Here is a 23,573-nt window from a genome sequence, read left to right as displayed (position 1 = left end):
ATATATATATATATATATATATATATATATATATATAACTTATTATTTCTAGACACAAAGTCAGTTCGCTCCATCTCACTGGACAATGCCCCTGCCTGCAGGGAGTCAGCTGGCATGGGGAGCCTAGCCTGACCACCCTGAGGAATATGGCCTCAAAGTGTGCTGCTACCACAGACAGAGGGTTCCCTGAAGGATGCTTTTCTGTGGGATTTCCAAGAATTTGGGGGCCAGCTACTTCCTTAAGATATTTGAAGCAAAGGGAAAACCGTTTCTGCTTAGAGGGGCTGGGTAAGCGACGGAGCTGGTCGAGGAGACTCTCCTTTTTATGTCTGTGTTTGGCAGTTCCCATCGAGTGCATCAGTGCACTCCATTTTGGGGAAACAACTCCCATGTGGGTGACAGGCAGCCACACATTTGTGCCTAAAAATGAGCGATGGGAAGAGGAGTTTCCTCCAGGCGATGGGGTCTCTGTCCCTCCTCCTATGCTCCAAGCCATCATTAGCAAGGTTGAATCCAAAGACCAGATGGGAATTCTTGCCCATCAGGCAATGCCCCTGAATACTCAAGGCTGGAAAGGCAAACAGCAGCCTGCTTGTTGGCAGGATCTCCAGGGCCCAGTGGAATAAAAATGGTCAGCTGCTTTCTCTTCCCTTTAATCAGTCCCATGCTCTCTGCCCAAACCACACGCCACATCCTCTGGCCCAGCTCATTTGAAGAAACACGAAAGGACTTTGAACTGCCGGGGCCTTGGCATTTGAACTCCAGTCCTTTCATCTCTTTCCCCTGGTACGTGGCAGACAACATGTGCTGCATTTGCTCATTAATTCTGCTGACCAAGCAACATGCCTGGGGAAAAGTCCTTAAAGCATAGGTTATACTTCATGCTCTTATTGGATGCCTGGTGAGTGAACAAAGAGAGGTCTGGGAATTGCTCTCCTGCAGACCTCTGGGGAGAACTGCTGGTCCCCTAGGAGGGCACAGGTCCTTGCCACCTTCATGGCCACAGGACATCCATCCTGTGGATGTATGGTTGTTGCTGTGGCTTGCCGGATTTCTTCAGTGAGCCTACTGTTTACTCATTCTTATGCTAGCTTATCCCAAACAAACTGTGATGTTATAGGCATTTCTCTCTAGGAAAACTGACAGGTCATCTAAAAAGAAATTTTACATACACAGAAAAAAAAAAAAAAAGAGGCCCAGGTTCAATTCAAATTTCAGGTTGACTCAATTCTTGTACACCTAATATAAGGATATTAAGAACCCAACTTTCACCTTCAAAAAGGATACAACTATTTTAAAGAGAAACATTTTATATCAAGATCACATGGAACCTCAGAAAAATCACACAAATATCCCTTCTTTTCATATATGAAGTCTTACAGAAGTGCCAGTAAGGACAGAATTCTCTTCAGTGAGGACAGAAACCTAGCCTCCATCTAGGGAGAGGCATAAATGCTGGGCATGTGTTCTGACAATGGATACAGCATTGGAAGTACAATGTCTGATTCTATGCTAAGCTTCTAAACAACTTCAAGGATGGAATTTAGAGGGAAAGTCAGGAGTTTTAGGGCAATGGCTCTCCAGTGTCAGAAAGTGTCAAGTGGGCTGTCCCCAAAGGGGTCTGATAACAGACTGCCGGGTCTCATCTCCCTGTCCTACAAGTCTCTATCTCAGTGGGTCCTGATATTGTCAGGAGAGAGACTGATGTCTGTCACCACTGCTTTGGGGGACATTTAACATTCCACAGATAACCATTATTGCCCATTTGCTGTTCTGACATACAACTGATTTTGTCTGAGGTTCAGGTCCCATGTGCTCCAGGCTCATGAACTACTACTGAAAAAATCACTTACTATTGCCCAGAACCGCTGACATTCCTTACCCTGCGCTGTCTCTAGGGAAAAACTCATCACATTGGGCTGGTGAGTGGTCACACTTTGTGTTTAGTCATGCATAAAGTAGCAGTGGTGGTGACAGTGGGTCTTCCTGAGTCCATTCGACAATATCCCTTCCGTCACACAAGCTATCTTTCCTTGGTGCTTCCAGTATGACTGAGACAATAAACACTAAGAGAGAACTTGCATGTGAATCTAGGAGACAAAGCCCACAAGGCAGGCCTCCTTATGTCAAGGAGTAGATGTCCCTCACTGGGTACCAAGTACGGCCCCCATCTTGATGAGAGGTTAGGTGAACTTTACTGGGGGAAAATATTTAACTTCCCAGCATGCTGGAAGGTTAAAAAGCTTCTTTGTGGATTAAACAACTCCTGAGGAGGAGGTACATGGACCGAAACCAAATTCCATCTGTAATTCAGCATCAGCCATGGCTGTCACACTCTGGAAGGGGCTTTTATGGGAACAGGCAAATATCCCTGCATAATGGCCTCGGATCTGCATATGGAGAAACAACTGGAGCAATTTAAATCACTGTGTTCCCAAGAAGGAGTTTAACGTTCTATTAATAAAATGTAGTCACTCAAAAGATGAAAGTTTAGTGTAACTCAAATAAAAGTGAATTATGTGGCCATTTTCCCTGCACTTATTCCCCGTTTAAGATTCGGTGCTGGTGATGATACCTCCTGGGGACTGGGCAGTCCCTAGCATTACCTGATTCATCGACTCTCATTTTTTTAGTCGGGCTGTCACAGTTCTCATCATCGGACATTTCCATCTCCTCCTCACGGCGGATGCCCATGAGCTGCTCACTTTGAGCGTTCCGGAGCTCCTGAAAGCACAGGACACGCGGACATCAGAAACACCCCTGTTCCTCGTCGTCGTGCCGTCTCCCCACGGTCTCTGGTTGGTTGTGACTCACATGTCAACATGTAGAGTCCAGAGCTTCCACCCAAGACCACCTCCCAAGAACTAGAACACTGTTGTGAGGGGGATGGGTCTTGGGAGAAATCCTTGCTCACCGAGGACTGTAAATGTTCTTCGGTAAGTTAGTTAATCTCACTGTAGTCTCAGTTTCCTGATTTATAAAAAGGGGATAACAACATCTGCCTCTGGCAGGGCTGCAGAGAGGTTATGGAGAAATAGCTGTCACAGTGGACACATAGAAGGGACATCAACTGCTAGTAACTATGTGAGAGGTGGTGTTTGAAGGAGGCCAATTTCAGCATTGGTCCTATTGTGACTTGAGAACACTACTATAGACCTATTTGCTCAAATTGCTTACTGGAACATTGTGCTACTAATGTTTTGGGGAATGAGATGAATGAACACATGTAAGACTTGAGGGTATATATGTGTATATGTGTGGCATGCATGTGTGTGAGTGTGTGTGTGTGTGTCCAGAGACTGAGATTGTGTCTTCCTCTATTCTCCACCTTAAATTTGTGAACCAGGGTCTCTCACTGAACTTGGAGCTCACTGTTTACTACTGTTTACTATAGCCATAAAGTCCTAGAAACCTGTATTCACTTCTCCAGGTCTGGATCACAAGTGCATGGCAATTTTTAAATTTTTTATTTATTATTATTTATTATGTATACTAGGGATCTGCACTTATAGCCTCATATTTGCTTACAGACTGAGCCATTTCTCAGGCCCTGCATGTGAAAGTTTCTTGCTTTCATGCTAGATACTATGTTGAGCTGCTATGCATGAGCCTGTATATGGTTTATCTAAACCCTCAGGCCATGCATATATCCGTGAATAAACTTCAAAAGATGTTCAATCAATAATTATAGAGAGACCTTCTCTTTCATAGCCCATTCTCACAGGGCTGTAGTACTGCAGGAGGGATGGTTTACACATGATGTTTATGACCACAGATCTGAGGGCCTGCCATGTCCAGTGACTAGAGCAGTGGCTATAATCAAGTCAGGAAATTTCACTGAGTTTCTGTCTACTTGTCCATAAAGGGGGATAATATTAAGACAAGAATGTTTGGTTGCAATAGTCCATCAGAAAATCCATTGGAGAGGAACAGAATACTACATAAAATCCTTACTAATGTTCCTGGAAGCACAACATTGCCATTGTTTACATTTACAATTGGCTCTATCATTGTTTTATGCCCGGCTATATATTATTGAAATGTGAAGCCTTAGACATTCTGTTCTCTAGCATGTGCCGTTCTCAAAAAGACCTAGAACAGAGAAAGGCCTCAACGGTTCTTTTTTGTTTTCTTTTTTCTTTTCTTTTCTTTTCTTTTAAGGCCTCTAACTAAAAACCCAATGCTTATGATAAAAGTCACACGATTCCACCAGTTCATTAGGGCATGGTTACTGCCCATTCAGCAGATGTGCCCTTGTGGCCCTGGCTTGGGACACCTTTCCTTAGCTCACAGACTTAAACCATGGCAGGATGGGAAGAACATCCTCATTGTTACCAAGATTCCAATGGACATCTCTGCACCCAGGGAAATTGGCCTTGTGGAGTACAGGGAAACAAGAGGGCAGACAGCCATAGGACAGCCCCGGGTCAAGAAACAACACCTCCCTTTGTGACCACGACACCTAGAAGAAAGGATGTGGGGCTGCTTATGTCTCAAATAAGGCTACCAGGCTTTGGAGGTGGATATCATGTGTGATTAGCGGGGAATTTTCTGGGGGTTGTACAGCTAATTTTTCTCTTGATAAAGAGCCCAATTCCCAAAGAGGTGGCTGGAAAACATCCAAACAAGGAAAAACCAGGTGGAAAGAATAAACAGGGCTGAAAGGGTGGTTGGTTGGTTCTGCAATTAAGGACAAACTGTCATATGACAGTTGTTTTGTGGGGAAGGTGGCAGGGGAAAGTATTGGAGGGAGGGGAATCTGAGGTGTTTCCACAGGGTGCCCGAGGTTCATCGGTAAATCACTAGCACACTCTAATAAATCTGGAGAGGTGTTGCAGATAATTAACAGATGCTGTACATGGGAATGTAGAAAAATCAAGCCAATTAGCAAGCTTAGATGCAACTGAGAAACCATCCACAACGTGAAATTAAAACTGGTATTTAATCAATTAAGCAACATGTAGGAGAAAAAAAAAAGGCAATTTAGAATTCTGTTTTCTAATGTTTTCCAAAAGATAAGGTGGGATGGCAGGAGGGAAGCTCGATCCCTCTGGAGTCTCCATCCTATCCTCCCAGGACCAAAAAAGCAAGGAGGATTCCTCAGACCCAGGCAGGGAGCCTACCATGTCCTGCTCTAAACAGCACCAGACTTGGGATAGGGAAAGCTGGGAAATGGAGTGGGATCGGGCAGGAGGCAAGGCAAAGTCAAGTGTCTGATGTCTATTGACAGCCACAGACACCTGTGGACAGTGGCCTTTCTATCAAGTGTTTTCAGCATCCTGTGGCTTGCTAAATGTCTGTTAAATTTTCCCTTCATTGCATTTTATTTTATATGAATTTAAAAAGAATCCAAAGGTTTGCCATTCTAAACTCTGAATCATCATCGTTGACTTATAGTTTGTGAACTTCAACTTGAGTTTTCATTAAGGAAGCAGAGGCCTCTCCTTAGTCCCCACTCTTGACAATCAACTTCGGCTCGGGTCTTATTTCAGGGTCAGGGAGAACATCAGCTTTGTTAGGGAGCCCTTGAGAAATTGAAGAGAAATCCTACCTCCTCCTTACAGACCTCAAAAGTGGAAGAAGAGCTGTATATGTCGCCAGACAACTTCCTTGGCACTGGCGAGCACAACTTTAAAAAAATGCCCTTAGCAACAACCGCATTAGTGTTTTCAGGACCCCATCACTCAGCATTGGCCATCATGACAGTGGCAATAAAGAATCTATTTAGTATTCATGTGGATATTACATGTAGTACCATCGGCATTCAATAGCAATTTAGCATCAGTTAATGGTCACTTAAAATGCTACCCAGATGATTGATGTCCTAGGACTTTGTGGTTCCTCAAACTCTTCATAAAAACACTAAATTTACAAGGGTGAGCCAAAACCATTACATAAATAAACCTTACCTTCTATAACTTTGTGATTTTTGAAAGAGGGGGGTGTCTTTTAAAGAACTTTAAATATTAACATGCTAGAATTGGAGAAGCATCCATGTGAGCAACATTCTTATCTTAAAAAAAAAATAAAGAAGAGAAGAAGCAAAGGAAGACAGGATACTTACTTTTACATTACAGGTTCAAAGCGAACACTACAGGTGGAGTCAAAAAATAACAGCTGGGTGACCAATGGCTAATGACACGGTGTGGTCTGTCGAGGTGGCAAGCAAAGTCAAGTTGCGGCCTCTGTCCTTGGTGGTAGATACTCACACATGCATTGAGGCTGTGAAATCAGCTAGCATGGACATTTGTCCCCACCAGGAGATTTGCTCTGGGGAGACATGTGACAGGACCTCTTGGCTAGCCCAGTGGAGTAGGCGTGGCTAGTGACAAGAAGAAATGGAAAGGACGGCACACTTGCCATTTCAAGCCCAAAGAGACAACTGTCAGCACCACATAAATCATGGAAGAAAAAAAAACTCAGTACTCAGCGGTTAGTTTTGTAAATTGGCATATTTTTTTCAGTCTCATTGTAGATAGAGCATCTTAGTTTGTTTTTTGAGCGAACTCTTTACTATGAGTGAGAAAGATTCTTTCCTCCTTTGGAGAGGAAGGAAGAGGATATTCTAAGTGTGAAGCCAGCTGCTTCTCTGGACAAGAAATGAAGTGGAGCTGGATGTGGAGGGGACAATGACACGGGACGACGGTGGAAGGACCGGCCACTGTGACAACACCATTAACGGCTACAGCCACACTATTCTCTGCCAATCCAGCTTGTGTGACGGTGGTTAGAAAGGAACAGTAAAATCACCAACCTCAGAGTGCTTTCGCCAAATGTCTATGTTCTTGCGCTGGGCTTTCGAGAAATGGTCCCAAGCTTTTTGTCTGGTAGAAGCGTTGAAAACGGCCACAATCTGCTCAACTTTGGTGAACAAGGAATTCAAACAAGACAAGTAATTTATGTTGTGATCACTCTAGGGAAGCAAAGCAAAGACACTAGGAGTCTATGGATGATGTCACAATAGACACAACATCATCAATATCCATCCCGTTTGTGCCTTTTTAAAAAAAAATTTTTGTACTTACATTTTAGCAAGGTTGGGGATGTCTCCCTTCAAGACTGTCTCCATAACTTTAGGTTAAAACATATAGATGACTGGGGAAAGGATCATGGCTATCTCCATTGAAGCACCATTTAGGCTTTTGTTTGTACATTTAATATGGCAGATTATAGACCTAGATCTATAGCTCTGTAGACCCTGATGATGTCATACAAATAAAGGTATATAAAGCTCTACCTGGCTAGAGGCTTCAAAATAAAATCAGGGTAGACTGACTGAAGCCCAAGAACCCAGTCTGTATTGATTTTCTTTTGCTGCCATCTTCAGGGCTTAAGAACAACCGGCTCAAGATATTACTGTGTCCAAGGTCTAACCTGGGGCCATGAGTAGTTGTGTCATAGCTTCCTTAGGCTCAGGAGGCATTTTGCTCCCTCCCTGTTCTTTTCTTCTTTAAGGACTGAAACGAGTCTTGCTGCCCATTGGCTGGTAACAGGAGCCACCCATTCCTTGTGAAGACAGACCAATGTTTGCCAGAGCAACAGCTCTAGCCTGTGGGTCTGACTTTAGTACCACACGAGGTTGCTTTCACTCTTTAGTGAGTTCCTTCCCAACTTTCGGCTGTTCCACAGTCACTTTCAGGACTCCAGCATTCCCTCCTGGCTCTCACACCACTTGAGAGTTTAATTCTGTTACCCTGACCTCATCGGTCAATTCCGTGAGCTCCGGACACAGTGCAGTTTGGATGGTAAATGTTGAGGGACTGTGAAAAAAATCACAGTAGAGAGGAAGGGGTGGGGCTTTATTGATGGTTAGGTACGGGACCGACCAACTATAGACTCAGTCTTGGTGAACAGCTCTTAATCTGGTAAGCACAGGATCAGCCAGTCACATGACCAAACCTGAACTTCAAAATACTGAGTTCAATTCTTATGGCTGCTAACACTGTACCCCCACAATTCTTTCCTAAGTGATTCTCGGGGATCTGTTACAATAGAGAATTCTCTTTCAGATCTTCTAATGTTAAAAAACAATAAATAAATAAATAAATAAATAAATAAATAAATAAAGGAAATAAATAAAGTCATGCTAGCACGGCCCCCAAATAAGAGTGAAATGCAATTATTAGAATATAAATATTAGCACACAAAATGAACATGTACATAATGTGCTAGAGCAGTGGTTCTCCACCTCAGGGGTCAAAAACCCTCTCACCGAGATCACCTACGACCATCTGGAAAACAGATATTTACCTAATGATTCGTAACATCAGTCAACGTTACAGCTATGAAGTAGCAATGAAAACAGTGTTATGGCTGGGGGGNGGGGTCACCACAACATGAGGAACCATATTAAAGGGTCCCAGCGTTAGGAAGATTGAGAGCCACAGTGCTAGAGGAAAGCAAAGAATGTTTCATTTCCCGCAACAGTGGGACCATATCCTATATCACTAATAAATACTTCTTGGCCTTGGTCTTCAGCTAGTTACACATGGAACATCTCTGTTTGCTATTTTTGTACCCGAGAAGAATCTCGATTGTAAACTTCCTTACATAGAAAACTCCACACCCATGTTACTACGAATCTGTTTTACTTGATCTTAACAACAGGTGTGGCTTGCTTTCTCCCTGTGCTTCTGTGCCTCCTGGCTGGAGGAGTAAAATTTCAGATTAGCTACCTAGAGCTCCCATCCGTGCTCAAGGGTGTGGCCACTACAGTTTTCCGCTGCAGATTCTGCAGGGCTAGAATCATGGGTTACTCTGAAGGCCCCCTTGCAGGGTCATCCTGGAAGAGCCAGCAGTCAGCTCAGATAAAGCCCATTGGTAGGGCTGGGGACTGTGAGGCTCCATGACTTAAATAGCAAAATTCTCTGTCATCACTTAGAAGGGGAAAAGCAATGGGGGCCAGGGTATTTGTGTGGTGGTGATAATCAAAGCTCTGCTGCCTACTGAAAATGATACGGTAAAAAGTACATGATATATTCTCATAAATGGAGAAGGGAGTGCGGGCGGGGCGGGGGGGGGATCCCACTAACAAACATGGAGGAGTACAGAGGGAAAACAGAAGCCACTATGGTACTGGCTAATAACAAAAACATCTATTCCGGGATGTTTGCTGACTGAAGGTCTGTGCCTCAGTTAGAGGACTTGATTACTTTATTTGAGGTCATAAAGTAAATTCCTTCCTTCATTCATTCAACAAACACCTGGGAATCTGGTCAAACACCAGGCAGCCGATTACTAGAAATGTACACATTGGATATTATTCTTCTTTTTGATGAGATCTAAGTCTTGGAGATGATAAAGAAATGAAAGCAGATCATTATTCTGAACAGTAGAGGCTTGGTGGACCACTTTTCGGAAAACAGAGTACAAAGTGGCCAAGTCGGGATCATGGACTAAGGGATCCTGCCAGGAAGAAGGTGACATTTTGCCAGGTCTTGGTTGGTGACTCACTGTTTGCTCATCAAAGGAATCAGAGTGTCTCTTTGCAAGGCTGGAGCTGTGGGAGGGCCTCACATGGAAGTAACTGGAAGGGAGGGGATTAAGACCATGAGAGATGACGTGGAAGGACCACCATGTGTTGATCCAGGCTGTGTAGTTAGGGGACACTAGCTAGTGTGAGCCTTGGAGACTTGAGGAAGGCATGGATTAGAGCAGAAGCTCTGAATGGAAGGCAGAATGAGCAGCCCTCTGACAGGAAGCAGCTAGGGGGTGACTCCCTAAGAGGATGTGGGGAGGCGGGAGGCCAGGATGACTCAAGCTTGAGAAGAGCATCAGGATGTGGATGCAGAGCATCGGGGATGCAGAGAACAGGCACAGATGGAGGTCTGAGCAAAAAAAAAAAAAAAAAAAGTCAGGAAACTGGCTCTGAGACACACTTGAGCCCGAGGATGTGATGATGGCTGCCCAAATGGAGCTGATCTATAAATCAGAAAAGATCCAGAACTCTAAAATAGGCCTCTGGGTGTTATCTCAATCTCTGATAGAGTTCTCCTTAGAATTCTCTATAGAGTTATATCCTTTCTTATGACATTTTTATACTTCCTACCTAATTGCCTCCCTCTCCCACCCTGCCACCCCACACACAAAACACTCAGAAAAGTAAAAATGGTGCAACACAATTTACGTTTGAAACTTATTCTCACAGCATTTGCATTGCACAGTTCCAGACATTTGTCTTGCAAGTCAAAGTGTTTGGGCTGGGGTGATTCTTCGGAGAAAGCCACTTCAAAGACAATGTCCCAGTGAAGGTGGTACAAAGAGCGCCTGGCTTTAAAACCACCAATCAGTGCAGTCATGATGTCACTGATGGGCCTTATGCTGTCCACTGTCTCTGTGAACATTGTGCTCATTGCTTCTCTGACATCGTCCCCCATTGCTCATTCTATGTGCAGTGCAGCCACACATAATTACTAACCAAGGGAGGCCCACAACTTCCCTTCTCAGAGGAAGGGATGCAAAGAGCATAGGATGGCTGGCCTGTATTCAAACAGCAGCTCGCAGACAGTTGTGTTGGAGAACACATTCAGATGAGCAATATACGGTGCCTACGCCACCTCAGCAGTCTGTAAGGTAAGAAGGACGCCAGAATTCTGTGTCAGAATTCTGTACAAAAAAAGAAAGAAACAAAGAAAGAAAGAAAGAAAGAAAGAAAGAAAGAAAGAAAGAAAGAAAGAAAGAGGAAAGGAAAGGAAAGGAAAGGAAAGGAAAGGAAAGGAAAGGAAAGGAAAGNAAAGAAAGAGGAAAGGAAAGGAAAGGAAAGGAAAGGAAAGGAAAGGAAAGGAAAGGAAAGGAAAGGAAAGGAAAGGAAAGGAAAGGAAAGGAAAGAAGAGAAAAAAGAAAAAAGAAAAGAGTGGTACTCTTTTTTTAAATCATTATTTTAAAAAGCAAAACCATTGCCCTGATAATTTGGAACTATCATCTAGATGGCATTCAGTCAGGAAATGTAGACCTTCCAGGCCCACCTTGCAACACTTGCCCTTCTCTGTATTCGATGTGTTTTCTGAGGATCATGAGAAAAGTCAAAGAGATCAACTCCTTAGAAGCTTGCAGGGATGCCCGTCTTCAACAGATGCCACCCTAGAATGTCTACTATGCCCTGCAGGCTTAAACAAACACAGTAAAGAGACATGTAGACTTCGTAACTCTGCCAATTACCCTTGGTAGCTCTAAATCCCTACTTGTGATCATCCCTTAGGTTAGGCATATGCACATGTGCAGATACATTCAAACGCATACCATGCACACAGAGATATGGGCCTGGAGAGTTGGCACAAAGACCACACTGGTTCTTCTTTCAGAGGACAGGGTTCTATTCCCAGCATTCACATGGTGGCTCACAACTGTCTGTAACACCAGTCCCAGAGGATGTGGCATCCTCTTCCATGGGTTCCAGGTATGTGGGTGGTACACAGACATACATGTAGGCCAAATACATACATATGTATGTATAAACAAAAACTTTTTTTTAAAAAAACTAACTAGTTTATAAATCTTCTTTTGTGCTTTCCCTTGTCCCTAGATGTTTGGACATCTGGGTGTAGAGCAGATTTCTTTATTGATAGGATAACTCAATTAACTACTTTAAAATTTCTGATAGCAACTTTACTCAGAATATCCAAAGAGGCTCTGAATGGATACAACCTAATGTATTCATTGAAAATTAGACACACCATAGTGTAGAATAGAAATTCATGGAAAATCATGAAGTATTAATATCTACTCTATACGGGTGTCCCTTGAGAAAACGATGCTTAGTCAGTCATCAAGACCAGATGACATTTCCTTCCATATGCATGCCCGGAAGAAAGAACTAACCACATAGAAGGTGGTACATGTTTCTGGCTTGGTGATATAATAGCTATGAATACAATATATTAATTGTTTAAAGAGATGGCACTATTCTATACCTGGCTGTGATGGGGACTTCTAAGGAATACACTGAAAACCATTGACTTGCACACACTAAAGAAGCCAAGCAGAGGGCTATGTGCATATCTCAGGGAGCTTCCAAAAGAACTGCATTAGATATTTGACCCAAAGTCTTAAAACATTTAGTTTCAATGCTATTGAACTGTAACAAACTTCAGTTGAGATCCCCACATTGGGCCACTGGCCACCAAGCTAGCAGCACATGGCTCTATGTCTATTCTTCTTATGGTGGCCACACTCGTGGTAGGGCCATTTGGTTGCAAATCAGAGTCCATGATCTTCGGTGGATCAATTTTCGGTCATACCACCAGGCAAAGTATAATTACCCCGAGTGGAAGTGTCTTTAACGTTGGCGGCTGCTCTGTGCCATCTCTCCTGCTGTGATGTAATGGTTGTCCTTACAGGACACTGCTGGACCCAACACATTGCAAGTGGGGAAAATGGTACATGGTTTGGAAATCGGGTTTGTGGTGCCTGAATGTGGCTGAGCCCAATAGAATCCTCCTGGCATCAGGTGAGATGTCCATAGTCCACACCATTTTTAATCTCTTCCCAGATCACTGTCCTTCTAGAGCATCTTGTGGCCCTACATGTGGATTGCTGTTCTCTCTGCAGGTCTCAGGATCTCTGTACCTATTTTCATGTCTGTTTCACTCGGTGCCTCTTAGGATTCCTCTGGCTCCACTTTGTGTTCCTTGGGGTCTGGCTGGATATAGGAACCCATATCCAGTGTCTGGACCATCTAGCATCCTTCCTTGCAAGGGATCTCCCAGCGCCAGGGCAGAGGCACTGGACAGTGGTAGCCCCCGGGCCTCCTCAGCAGGAACAGAGCGTGGTGGCCAAGAAAATCCCAATGATTTCTTATGAACTGTTGTGAGGAGCATTTGTCTTTAGTCTCCCACAGGAAGAGGAGCATAGAACAGGGCAACCATAGATGCAGGTAACATTTAAACAAGCTCTCTGGAGGGAAAGTGGAACAACCAGTGCAGATCTCAGATTCTGGGACTGTATAAGATCTTTCAATTTTTAGCATGGGGCAAAGAAGCATTGGAAGCAATGAGATAACAAAGACAAACGCCTCAAAAGAACATAGTCCCTTCTCCTCCGCTGCTCTCCCCTACCGCTCCCGTACTTCCAATATCCTGTGTTCCAGCTGCACGGGTGTGAAAAGAGCCTTAAATCCATTTAGTGTCCCAAATATCTGGAGCAAGTGATTACATTCTCCCTGGAAGCAGACTTTCCTATATAAAGCACCTCAAACAAATCTTGAATGCCTAATTTTTGTTTTTAATGCTATCAGGCTCACGATAGAGCTTTAACCCTGTTGGGTTCAGAAGAATCCTACCCATCTTTTCTATTGCTTTTTTGAGGGATAACATATTTCCAAATCCTCCGTCAATGGCTCAGAAGGGATTTTCAAAGGCAAATATCAAATGAAATAGTTCACACACACACACACACACACATACACACACACACACACCAGCCTGTTACTGAGTCTTTAAACACTAAAAGCTGGGCCTGGAGAATCCTTCATGGAAAGGAGGGATGAGAGATGAGAACCAAGACTTCGGATGGAATTGTAGAGCTGCTATGTATTGAGCATAAGTGGGAGACTTGCCAGAGAGAGAGAGAGAGAGAGAGAGAGAGAGAGAGAATGAATCACGGTGGTAGAACAAATGTCCAAGGGCAGCAGTAAGCACCACACCTTTGGCGGAGGCGGCCACATCAGATGCTGAAAGTCCTGACTCCTGCATGGTCCCATGACCGAGATGCACTGCCTGGAGGGGAGTCCAGGAAGCAGAATACAGTGATAGCGATGCTTCCAAGGGGCCTGCACGAACCTTACAAGGTGAGCAAGAACAGGGCAGTTAGGAGCGTTGTCTGGCGATGATTCAAAAGAGCATCATGTGACACTGAATTCATTATGGACCTGCTAAACTTAAGTCCCAAAACGCCAGCCTCAAACTTGCTTTCTCAACTGCTTGGTTAGATGGAGGCAAAACCAACTGTTCCTGTTGGGTATGGGGTACTGAAAAAAAATATTTTTAAGAGGATTTTTCTTTTTGTGGCAAATTACAGGTAAGTAGGAGATGGTCAAACTGCTCAAATAAATACAAGGACCTTAAGCAGACAATGACATAAATATCTAGTTGATAGAAATCCTAGTCCATTAGGGTGAGCTGCAGATCTGCTTGTGTAGAGAGCAGGTGAAGTTCTGAGTGCAAGTGTGCTGTTCACACAAGTGAGGCCATGTTGAAGACCCCTGTGCCTCAGCACCATGGGAGCAGCAAAGCCTTCTCTGGGTGAGGCTTGGAGGGATGAAGAAGACGTCCTTTGGTATGAAGGCCAATGTTGCGTCAGTGTACATCCAGCATAGCTTTCTCCTCCCTTTAGATTGTTCCCCTAAAGAGCCGACTCCTGAGATTAGCTAAACATGCTTCTTTGGTCAGCTCTGTATAAACAAGAAGATGTTTCCTTTGCCTATCAGTATGCAATGACTCTGCCTTCTGTCCAGCGGTGTACGACACCACTGCCCTGTTCAGCTGCATAAGTCCGCTGAGCTTCGCAGGTGCTGTGCCTTCTCCATCAGAAAGCCTAGCCCATGGGATTCCAGCTTCTCTCTGTCGCTGTGCTTGTCCCTTCTTCATTACCTTCAACCCAGTTAGGTCAATCCCTGGGGCTGTATGAGGGTGCAGCGTCCTTGCGAATGCATGTGTCCAGATGTTTCTGGTCCAAACTCGCCGAAAGAAAAATGCATGCAATTATAATTGCAATGGTTCCTTCCAATGCCCAGCATTTCCAAGGCTTTATAAATCTGACAGGTGTCCTGACTAGTCTCCACTCAACAAAAGTAATATACGCACACAACACAAAGGACACAAAATGAGAAGTGAAGACTACCCTCTGAGCCCAGGCCCCTTCGACAGCTTCCCGAATTACCAACAAAGGATGTTAACAGATCCTGGCACAGTTGGGCAGCTGTGCACACAGTACACAGGTGTGACTCTTTCTATGCTGTGCCTTTTGTGCTGACACTGTTCCTGCACCTTGCTTTGTTTCAATTAAGCCTTGTCTTGGAAACTTCTCATGTCTACCCTTGATAAGGCTGCAACAAGCATGCTCAGACATGGCTTCTGACCTTCCTCTATAAGCATCTTTATTCAAAGTCCCTCACAGTGGCTAAGAAAAAAGGAGTTATCTAAATTTTTAATATTGAGAGACAGTGTTGAATTGTTCTCCAATGTATGCTCTCTTAATGTTTGGTTTGGTTGCTTGGTTTGGGTTTTTTCTCAGATCATCTTCCTCCACCTGGCCATAGTTATGGGAAGTAACAGGAAGAGATCTACGAGAAGTCAGGTGACATTAAGTTTAGCTTTTTCTAGCAGATGGAAGAAAGAAGGAAAGAATCACATATCAACCAAGTCTCCATTCTGGCAATACCAAAATTTGAAGTTTCCTTTATAAGCCAAAACAAGTCCAGAGTTGGAAAACTGACTCTTTTTTCAGTAGCCGGGGTACACTTGTGGAGAATAATCTATCACAGGGAAGCTAGATTCTGAGAGACTGCTTGTCCTCAAATAGTGATTCAGTTTCCTTCTGGGTGTCCACTGGGGTCCAAATGATTCTGAGAGAATTGTTTAGTGGCAACAGGCTAGCTCTGGCTACTTAACACTATGCTAGTTGATTATAAAGCTATAGTTTTCAATGTCTGTTTCTTTGACAAGCACAATTTGGGCACTCATAGATACATGCAGAGTTCAGACCAGTGACGGAATCAGTAACTAGGGTGTGGGGGTACCTGACAGGCTGACGTTATCTAGGTAACTCTGATGGATGGTAAAATGTAACCTTTGTGTCAGAGCAGAATCTCATCTATTCATACTTACCCACATAGACCAAAGTCTTTGAGCACCAAGTTAATGTGCCAACAATGTAACAGATGCTCTGGGGAAGAAAGAGCCAAAGACCTGGCCAGCTCTTCACTGGCTTCAGACAAAGGAGGAGACAGTCATATGTAGTTAGGTGAACTACTAAATGAGAAATGTTGCAAGGATTTCCAAGGCAGGGTGCCAAGAGAGTCTGGAAAGGGCTTCAGTAACCATGAGTGGGCAGTGACTTCAAGGCAAGTAAAATTTTCCAGGACAAAGAGGCCAAACCTGCGAGATTGTTACCATCCAGGAAGCTGTTTGCCTTTCTACAAAATGTTATTGAGGAAACTGAAACATAGGGTAGAAGAATCAAAGTGTCTGGATGAAGGGCCCCTACTTCCTTTGTCCCTACTAAACTGGCTTCTGCTTCTCTCAGTTTTAAGTCCTGAGGTCCCTCTCCAGCTTTCACTGAAATCCATTGTTTTTAATGTTGAAATAAAACAGGCAGAACAGTAAGCCTCAGTGAGAAACTGAGCAGGGTTTGAGTTCAGTTTCCTCTGAGATAGGAACATTCCATCCTACAGGGAAGAAAGATCCTTAAGTAAAAAGGTAAACAACTCAAACTAACATCAGGAAGTCCCTGAAACTGAACAGAATCACTGGGTCCCTGCCTGGTCTAGGAAACAATAAAAGTTGAGTCCCTCTCAGAGAAGCCAAGCAACAAAGAAGACTCTGAAGCCACCCAGCTGCCTAGAAAAGATTACACCAACTGAGGGCCCCGGCAGGGGACATTTTCCAACCTTTAGAGCTGCCTGCAGGCTGTGCAGTGTACTCCAAGTTCCCAGCTGTGTGAGCTGTCACCCATGTTGGAAAGGCCTTGGTGATGCAGCTAGCTGTCTTTGAGCCATTTCTCTTTTGTAATTCCTCACCCATAATGCAAGAAAGCCCCAGTATAACTCATGGTTCACCAAGTTGACTGTGGTCTGTTGTGAACTTCCTGTCTGGAATGAGTAGACTTCCCCTAGGAAAAGTTTTGTCACAGAACAGGGTTGCTATTAGACTGTGACACTGAGGGTGGTTATGGAAGAGAAATACAAGGCTAGGGAACCAGGGCTAGCCAACCTTTTGAACTTTGGATCACTGTCTGTGTGTGGACCCAGCCTTTGGCCTTCTCAACTACAAGGCAAAGAGCACTGCACTAGACCAGTGGTTCTCAACCTTCCTAATGCTGTGGCTTTAATACAGTTGCTCAGGTATGATGATCCCCAACCGTAACATTATTTTCATGACTGTTATGAGTCATACTGTAAATATCTGATATGTAGGATATCTGATATGCTGCTCCTGTGAAAGGGTTGCTTGATTCCCCAAAGGGGCTAAGACCCACAGTTTGAGAACTGCTGCACTATGCAATACTAAATCTGCTCTAAGTCCTGGGTATCTCAGGGCCAGGGCTGAGCAACTCTGCTGAATGAGCTCCGTGTGGGCTCTGTTTAGGTCTGGGAAGAAATCCACTGACTTTCCAGCTCCTCCCACACTCCTCCTGGGATGACTTCTTCCTCTGGCAAAATGAGGTGAAGATACACAGCATGTCTGCCTCAGGAACACATCATCTCAGCCTCAGAGTGATTTGTTCTCACTTAGAACAGTTTCCTTTTAAATTAAGTTTTGTGAACAATCTTTTGAGTGGATTCTGTCCTACCAACAGACCTTCACTCCCTGTCCCTCCCTTCCTGCATTTCATAGAAGTCTTTTGTTTAGTCCCCAGGACTGGCAGCCATACAAGGTACCTGAGGGTCTTAGCACCAGATAAAGCTGTGTCTTTTCTGAGGTAATTCATTCATGATCATGGTGCACAACGGAATCTTCCACAGTTCTTGTTTGTTCCAGAGGGTAAGGCTTAACTTGCCTCTCACGTATTTTGGTGTGATTAAAATGTTCTTTGTAAACTTAGAATTGTATTTTTGGTAAGAATTGAAAGGAAGGATACTAAAAAGGGTCCGTTCAGTCGTGGCGAGCTTTTAGTGTCCTCTGACAGTTTTTGTACTGTGACAAGTAGAATATTCGGTGCTCACTCTTCATTGGAGCCTTCATAGACCATTATTTTCTTTGGATATTTATTGTCTGAGAACAAAGAATGTGTTATCTTGTTCCTTTCCTTTCCTTTCCTTTCCTTCCCTTTCCTTTCTCCCTCTCTCTCAGAACTAATATTTAAAGCATTTAATGTTCTCGTAAGTAAGAACTATCAACATAATATTGAGGAGAAAAAGAAAAGCTGTCAGGTTCAAGTTGCTAAAAAGCATCATGGAGATATTTTTTTTTAACCCCCTTCCCTTGGATGAGCTATGGCAATGACTTCTACAGGCATGGGAAAACATTTTAACACTTCATAAAATTCTTTTCCGACAGCAGGGGATACAGGAACCAAATTTCCCTTGGTGGAAATAAAAAACATTTAGCTGAGATGTTCCTGGGAAGTAAATGATTTCAGAGAAAGCCTTTTAGGCAGAAGAAATGTGGAGGACAGCAGTCTGCCTGTGAGGTGTGGGTGCGTGGAGGTCAGAAACCCTCGTCTTTCATCCAGCACTTAGCATATGACCTGGTACTTAGCAGGGCTCTAGTAAATATTTGTGGGATGATTTTAATCATTCATTCCAACAGCAGAGGCTTTTACGATTTCAGCCATGAAGACAGATGACAGCATGACAGGGGGGGATGTCAGAGCATTGCAGAGCCGCCTCTGACAATAACTGTGACCAGCTTTGGCACCTGCAGGGCTCTCGGCACATGTTCTCTTGGTGGAGATGTGGCTCCTGATACTCACAGCGGCTTGAGAGGCAGCCACCACAGTGAGGCACTGGCATACATGCAGGGATGGCTAGCTGCTCCTCTGTCCTCTCATCACCTGAGGCAAACTGGACATCATGTGGGTCCTGCCCACCCGATTGCCTTTAGGTAGCCTGAAACACTCATGGATCTAAGTTGTCCGTACAGCAGGCAAGGGCTGTGGGGCTAATATGGTACCTTGGGGGATTATCTGGGCAAACCTTCTCATCACAGAAAGGAGGACACAGAGATTCAAGGGCTTAGAAGACTTTCCTGAGGGGATATGGCTAATTACCGCTTGAGCCGAGATTAGAGCCGGAATCTCTTCAAACCCAGTCAAAAGCATCTGCATCATTTGCTGTTTTGAAGATTGAAGATGAGACTAGTGCCACTTCGTCTCATATAAATGGACCAAGCCAGGCTGCATGATGGTTGCAACTGTTACAGTCTCTATGATACAATCAGAGTAGTAAAAATAAGGTAATCCTACTACCTCATAACATACGTGTATTTTGTGTGTTCTAGTTTAAACAGAATCCATATGAGTGCTGAGTCAGTTGAGAGCACAGTACTACACACACACACACACACACACACACACGCACACGCACACGCACACGTGCACACGCACGCATGCAAACCCACCTCCAAACTAGATAAGCTTTAGAATGTTCTCTGAACCTACTGCTTTCCTATCCAATTTCCAACTCAAGTTTTGCTTCCCTTCATGCCTGCTAAGTGACGGATATTTCTAGTCAGGACTTGGGTGTGCTTTTACAAACACTGCCAAGCTCAGGAGTGCTGTGGTGAGCTATGTAAAATGAGCAGTGCACATGGCTGGTGTCTCTGACATAAAATCGTTCTGGAAGAACATAAATCAACTTGATGCACACTGAACAACTAGGGGTTGTATTCATACTAAGTATTGTATCCATACTTAGTATTCATACTAAGATGGGTGCAGACAGACTGGACAGGCTTTAGGGAGGAAGCCTGATTGGCAATGAGGTTTGAATCTGGTTGGAGGAGAAGCCTTTCAGGCCAGGAAACAGTGGATCAGTGGGTGGGTGGGAGTAGGAGGAGAGCATGCCAGAAGTATGCATTTCAGATAGCCACGCTTCTGTTTGCTATGCTACAACTGACCCAATGAATCCCTCCCTGTAAACTCAAGCTTGCAGTTTTAATGGTATCCTCCCCTGAGCATTTTCCATTCTTATTAAAACAAACAAGCAAGCAAACAAACAAATCAGACATTGGTGCTAGAAACAACAACAAAAGCAAACTATTCCGATGGACAAGGGTACGAGAGGGTGAAGGACGATTAGAAGCAAGAGCCTTAGCCTTCACTCTAACATTACAGTTTTACATTTTCATTCATCCTTAGTATATTTATGCATCTTTCTGCATTTAATATCAATAGGCCCTTTTCTATTACTGAATATAGCTCCTTGATACTTTATGGCAAAGCTAGGATGGAAACAGAGCCTACTGGACTCATTAGGAAGATGTTTCCAGAACATGAGTGAATGTTGGCCAAAGAGCACACCGGCAGAGCTAGAAGGTAACTGGTGGTGTTGGAAGTGTACGAGAAGTCAAGAGCATTCCTGATTTCTTTCTTCTAGCTGGCAACAGAACCAGCTCTTTAAATGCTTCCAGTAGGTGTGGCCGTTTTGGAGGAAGTGTGGCAGGTACTGTGGGTGTGGGCTTTAAGATCCTCAGCCTATCTTCCTGGAAGTCAGTATTCAGATGAAGATGTAGAAACCTAAGCTCCTCCTACACCACGCCTGCCTGGATGCTGCTTTGATGAAAATGGACTGAACCTCTGAACCTGTAAGCCAGCCCCAATTAAAAATTGTCCTTTATAAGACTTGCATTGGTCATGGTGTCTGTTCACAGCAGTAAAACCCTAACTAAGACAGTACTACTGCCTAATGAGGAGACCAGGTAGGAGAAAGTAAGCTGAGTTATTAGCTCCTGGATATCAATACTACCCAACCCCAACCTCATTTTATGCGAGAAAGCTAAGTGCAATTCATGTAGACTTTGCCAGGAATATTAATATAGAAGAATGGGGTTATTGCTTCTGGGCCTTTTGGCTAAGATCAAGTGTGGAAGAATGGGGTTTGACTGGTTCTGAATTTGGAAATTTTAATAAATGTGCTAATCAGTAGTTACTGTGTTCGAAGCAGACGTATGGTATTAATTCCAGAACCAGGTTCAACATAACTGGACCAAGCCTGGGAAACTACATATACCAACAAAAACGCCATAAGGAAGAGGACAAGCTCAGGTCAGGAGATGTGACAGACTCATTCTCAGTGGGCAAGGAGCTAGTGAAGCCCCGAGTGAGTGTGTCCTTGACACGGGCAAGGCTTTACTAAGGGCTACATGATCCTATAGGAATGGCAAAGCCTTTTTGGTCCATGTGAGAATGATGAGTGTGCAGAAAATGTCCCCTGTAGCTCCTCCTCCTCCATGTTTACAGGCTGAAGACTGCTCTCTACGACCCATTTTGACTGAGATTAGCTAAACCCACCACCTTGTTCAGCTGTGTACAATGGCCATGCTTCCTCGTTCAACTCTATATAATAAGCATGCTGAGCTTCCCGGGGCTGGGGCTCCATCAGAGAACCGTGGGCACCCACTTTTGGTTTTCTCCTGTCTGTGTGTCTTGTCCCCTCCCTACTTCAGTTAGATCGATCCTAAAGCCATGCATATTGTGTCAGCACACTGCCTACCAGGTTAGTGAGGCCATTGTTAATATTTTCAAAGTGGATGTGAGGACTTTGTTCCCTTAGCATTCAGGGAGTGGTCATCATTACACAAAAGCACACACAGAAGAATGGGGGATTGATGTTGTTAATGGAGCCACGCAACCTGGTCTGCTTAATTCCACCTCAGGCTGCACACGAGGCTACTTCTGTCTTCATGTCATCCTCGAAGAGTTTGGCTTTCGTGGATACGTCTGAACCCCTCCCGTGCTACGATGGGGCATGTGCTTTTCAGCCAGCACTGAGCTGGCAACGTCAGCTGGGATTTTCACGGTCTGCTGATAACTGCCCATTACTGAGATACTACTGAGAACTGAATTACAGAGCCAAGGAGAGCCTCCCAAAGAAGGATGGGTAGGTGGCAAACCTAAAGGTGGTAGGAAGGTTATAAAGGGGAAGAGTCCAGCATCAGCGTCTTTGCTGGCCTGCACACAACCCTACTAATAGCCTCCAGCCTGGCACAGTGATTTTCAATGAGAGCGCAGCCGGCGAGCTTTCTTTGATTTATTTGGTTCATTATATATGCAGGCTGAAACCCTGTTACCCATGAAAAATTTCCCTCTCTCTACATCCTCCTCTTTTCTGTTTGGAGACAGGGTCTTACTTATCCAGTCTAGGCTGGCCTTACACCCGTTCCCCAGCCTCCCTGGTGCTGGCATCAGAGTACCACACAAGTGGCTATGCTATGGGCAGGGTCTGAATGAACTACTTCAGGTTTTTCTTCTCACCTGACTTGCAGCTTACCCATCGCTTACTAATCCCCTCCCCCTCCCCCTCCTCAATCCAGAACACTTCTGTCTCTTCCAACCCTTGTGTCCCTCCTCATCCCACTCATAACCCAAGATCTCGTCACACACCTGGATAAGTGCCGCAAAGGTACTATGGTGGAAAGGCCATCGGAAGAAGGGGGACTAAGAGACCTCCCAGGAGGCTGACCTTACAACTGAGACCTAAAGGGCGAGAATGATTCCAGCACGCACAGCAGAGGAAGAGCCAGGTAAGCAGGAGGAGCCAAATGTATAAAAGAAAGCCCAGAGGTTAGAAGGGGCTTTGTTGACCTCAAAAAGGATGAGGCTGGTGAGGATGCCCATTGTCTCCGGGGGAAACGGATGCTGAGGCTGGGACTGGAGAGCTGTGGCAGCTGAGAAGGGTGAAGGATAAGGTAGAATGGGAAGCGACCTCAAGGTAGAGGTGTGGGTGGGGCGCTCAGATGTCCGACAGATGATATGAGAATGGGGAATTGAGAAGGAAAGGCACCCACGCTTCTCAGAGAAGCCTTCCTCTTCCATATTGTGAGCAACTCAAGCTTATCCTGGAGATCAGTGACCAGCTGGGGCTTCTATCTCTCACTTTCCTTGTTGTTAGGCTTGGCCACACGTAGCCTGTTGGGCCCAGAGAGACATGCGTAGAAACCTTGGACCACTGGACTCGTCTGCCAACATCAATGTCTGCCCTTTTCCGAAGGGTGTGAAGCCAACCACGTTGGTCGGGATTTGTGTTACTCGCAAGTGGACACTACATCTAACTGACACATTCTGCAATGCCAAGTGCCTTAGGTACCATGGATGTGAGCAGTGGTCATCAAAACGAGACACTTGGGCCACATGGGGCTATGCCTTTTCAGGTAAGAAATGTGGTTGGAAGCCATGTTCCCAAAGAGTAGACCTTGAGATGGGGTTTGTTGGTGGAAGGAAGAGTATAAAAAGCGCTTACAAGATGTTAGCCAAAGAATTTATCCGAATGGGAAAGGAAAGCCAGAAAAAGGAAAAGGTTGGGAGACTGAAGGCCTGAGCTCAGACGTCTGCATTTCAAGAGCCATCTCTGACAGCCATCACCACTTGGTGGGGGATTCCCTGATTGCAACCTCACTCATTCCTCAAAGGTAAACCCCTGTCCTGGGTGTGTTCCTCCTAGCTCAGGCATCAGGGCTGCATGGCCCACCCCGAGCTTTACCACTGAGAGGCCCATTGACGATATACATTGTATCCTGTCTACCTAGTTGCTTCTAATCTGGCCCGAGGGCAGGAAGTCATGTTCTATTCTTCCAGCTTCATCCCCACTAGTCCTTATGTAACAGCACTGCCAAGGAGAGCATGATTTTCTCCTATTCTAACCATGTGAAGCCCACCATGGCCTCACAGCTGTTGTCAAGGCGTGAGTCCTTGCAAAAGGA

General features: G+C 44.6%; 1 protein-coding gene across 19 annotated transcripts in view; it reads right to left on the bottom strand.

The window, feature by feature from the left end:
- The window catches only part of Enox1 (ecto-NOX disulfide-thiol exchanger 1), a 550,965-nt gene that overhangs the window by 104,459 nt on the left and 422,933 nt on the right, over positions 1–23,573 (bottom strand). For all 19 annotated transcript variants that reach the window (XM_021181861.1, XM_021181862.1, XM_029469169.1 and 16 more), the window contains 2 exons: positions 6,755–6,861; positions 2,607–2,724 (listed from right to left, as the gene is read on the bottom strand). In XM_021181861.1, the coding sequence (XP_021037520.1) occupies positions 2,607–2,724; positions 6,755–6,861 (225 nt within the window). The remainder of the gene's footprint in view (positions 1–2,606; positions 2,725–6,754; positions 6,862–23,573) is intronic.

This window comes from Mus caroli, chromosome 14 (genome assembly GCF_900094665.2).
Source record: "Mus caroli chromosome 14, CAROLI_EIJ_v1.1, whole genome shotgun sequence".
NCBI lineage: Eukaryota > Metazoa > Chordata > Mammalia > Rodentia > Muridae > Mus > Mus caroli.
The sequence above is the reverse complement of the archived record's forward strand: the minus strand, read 5'-3'. Positions and strand labels throughout refer to the sequence as shown.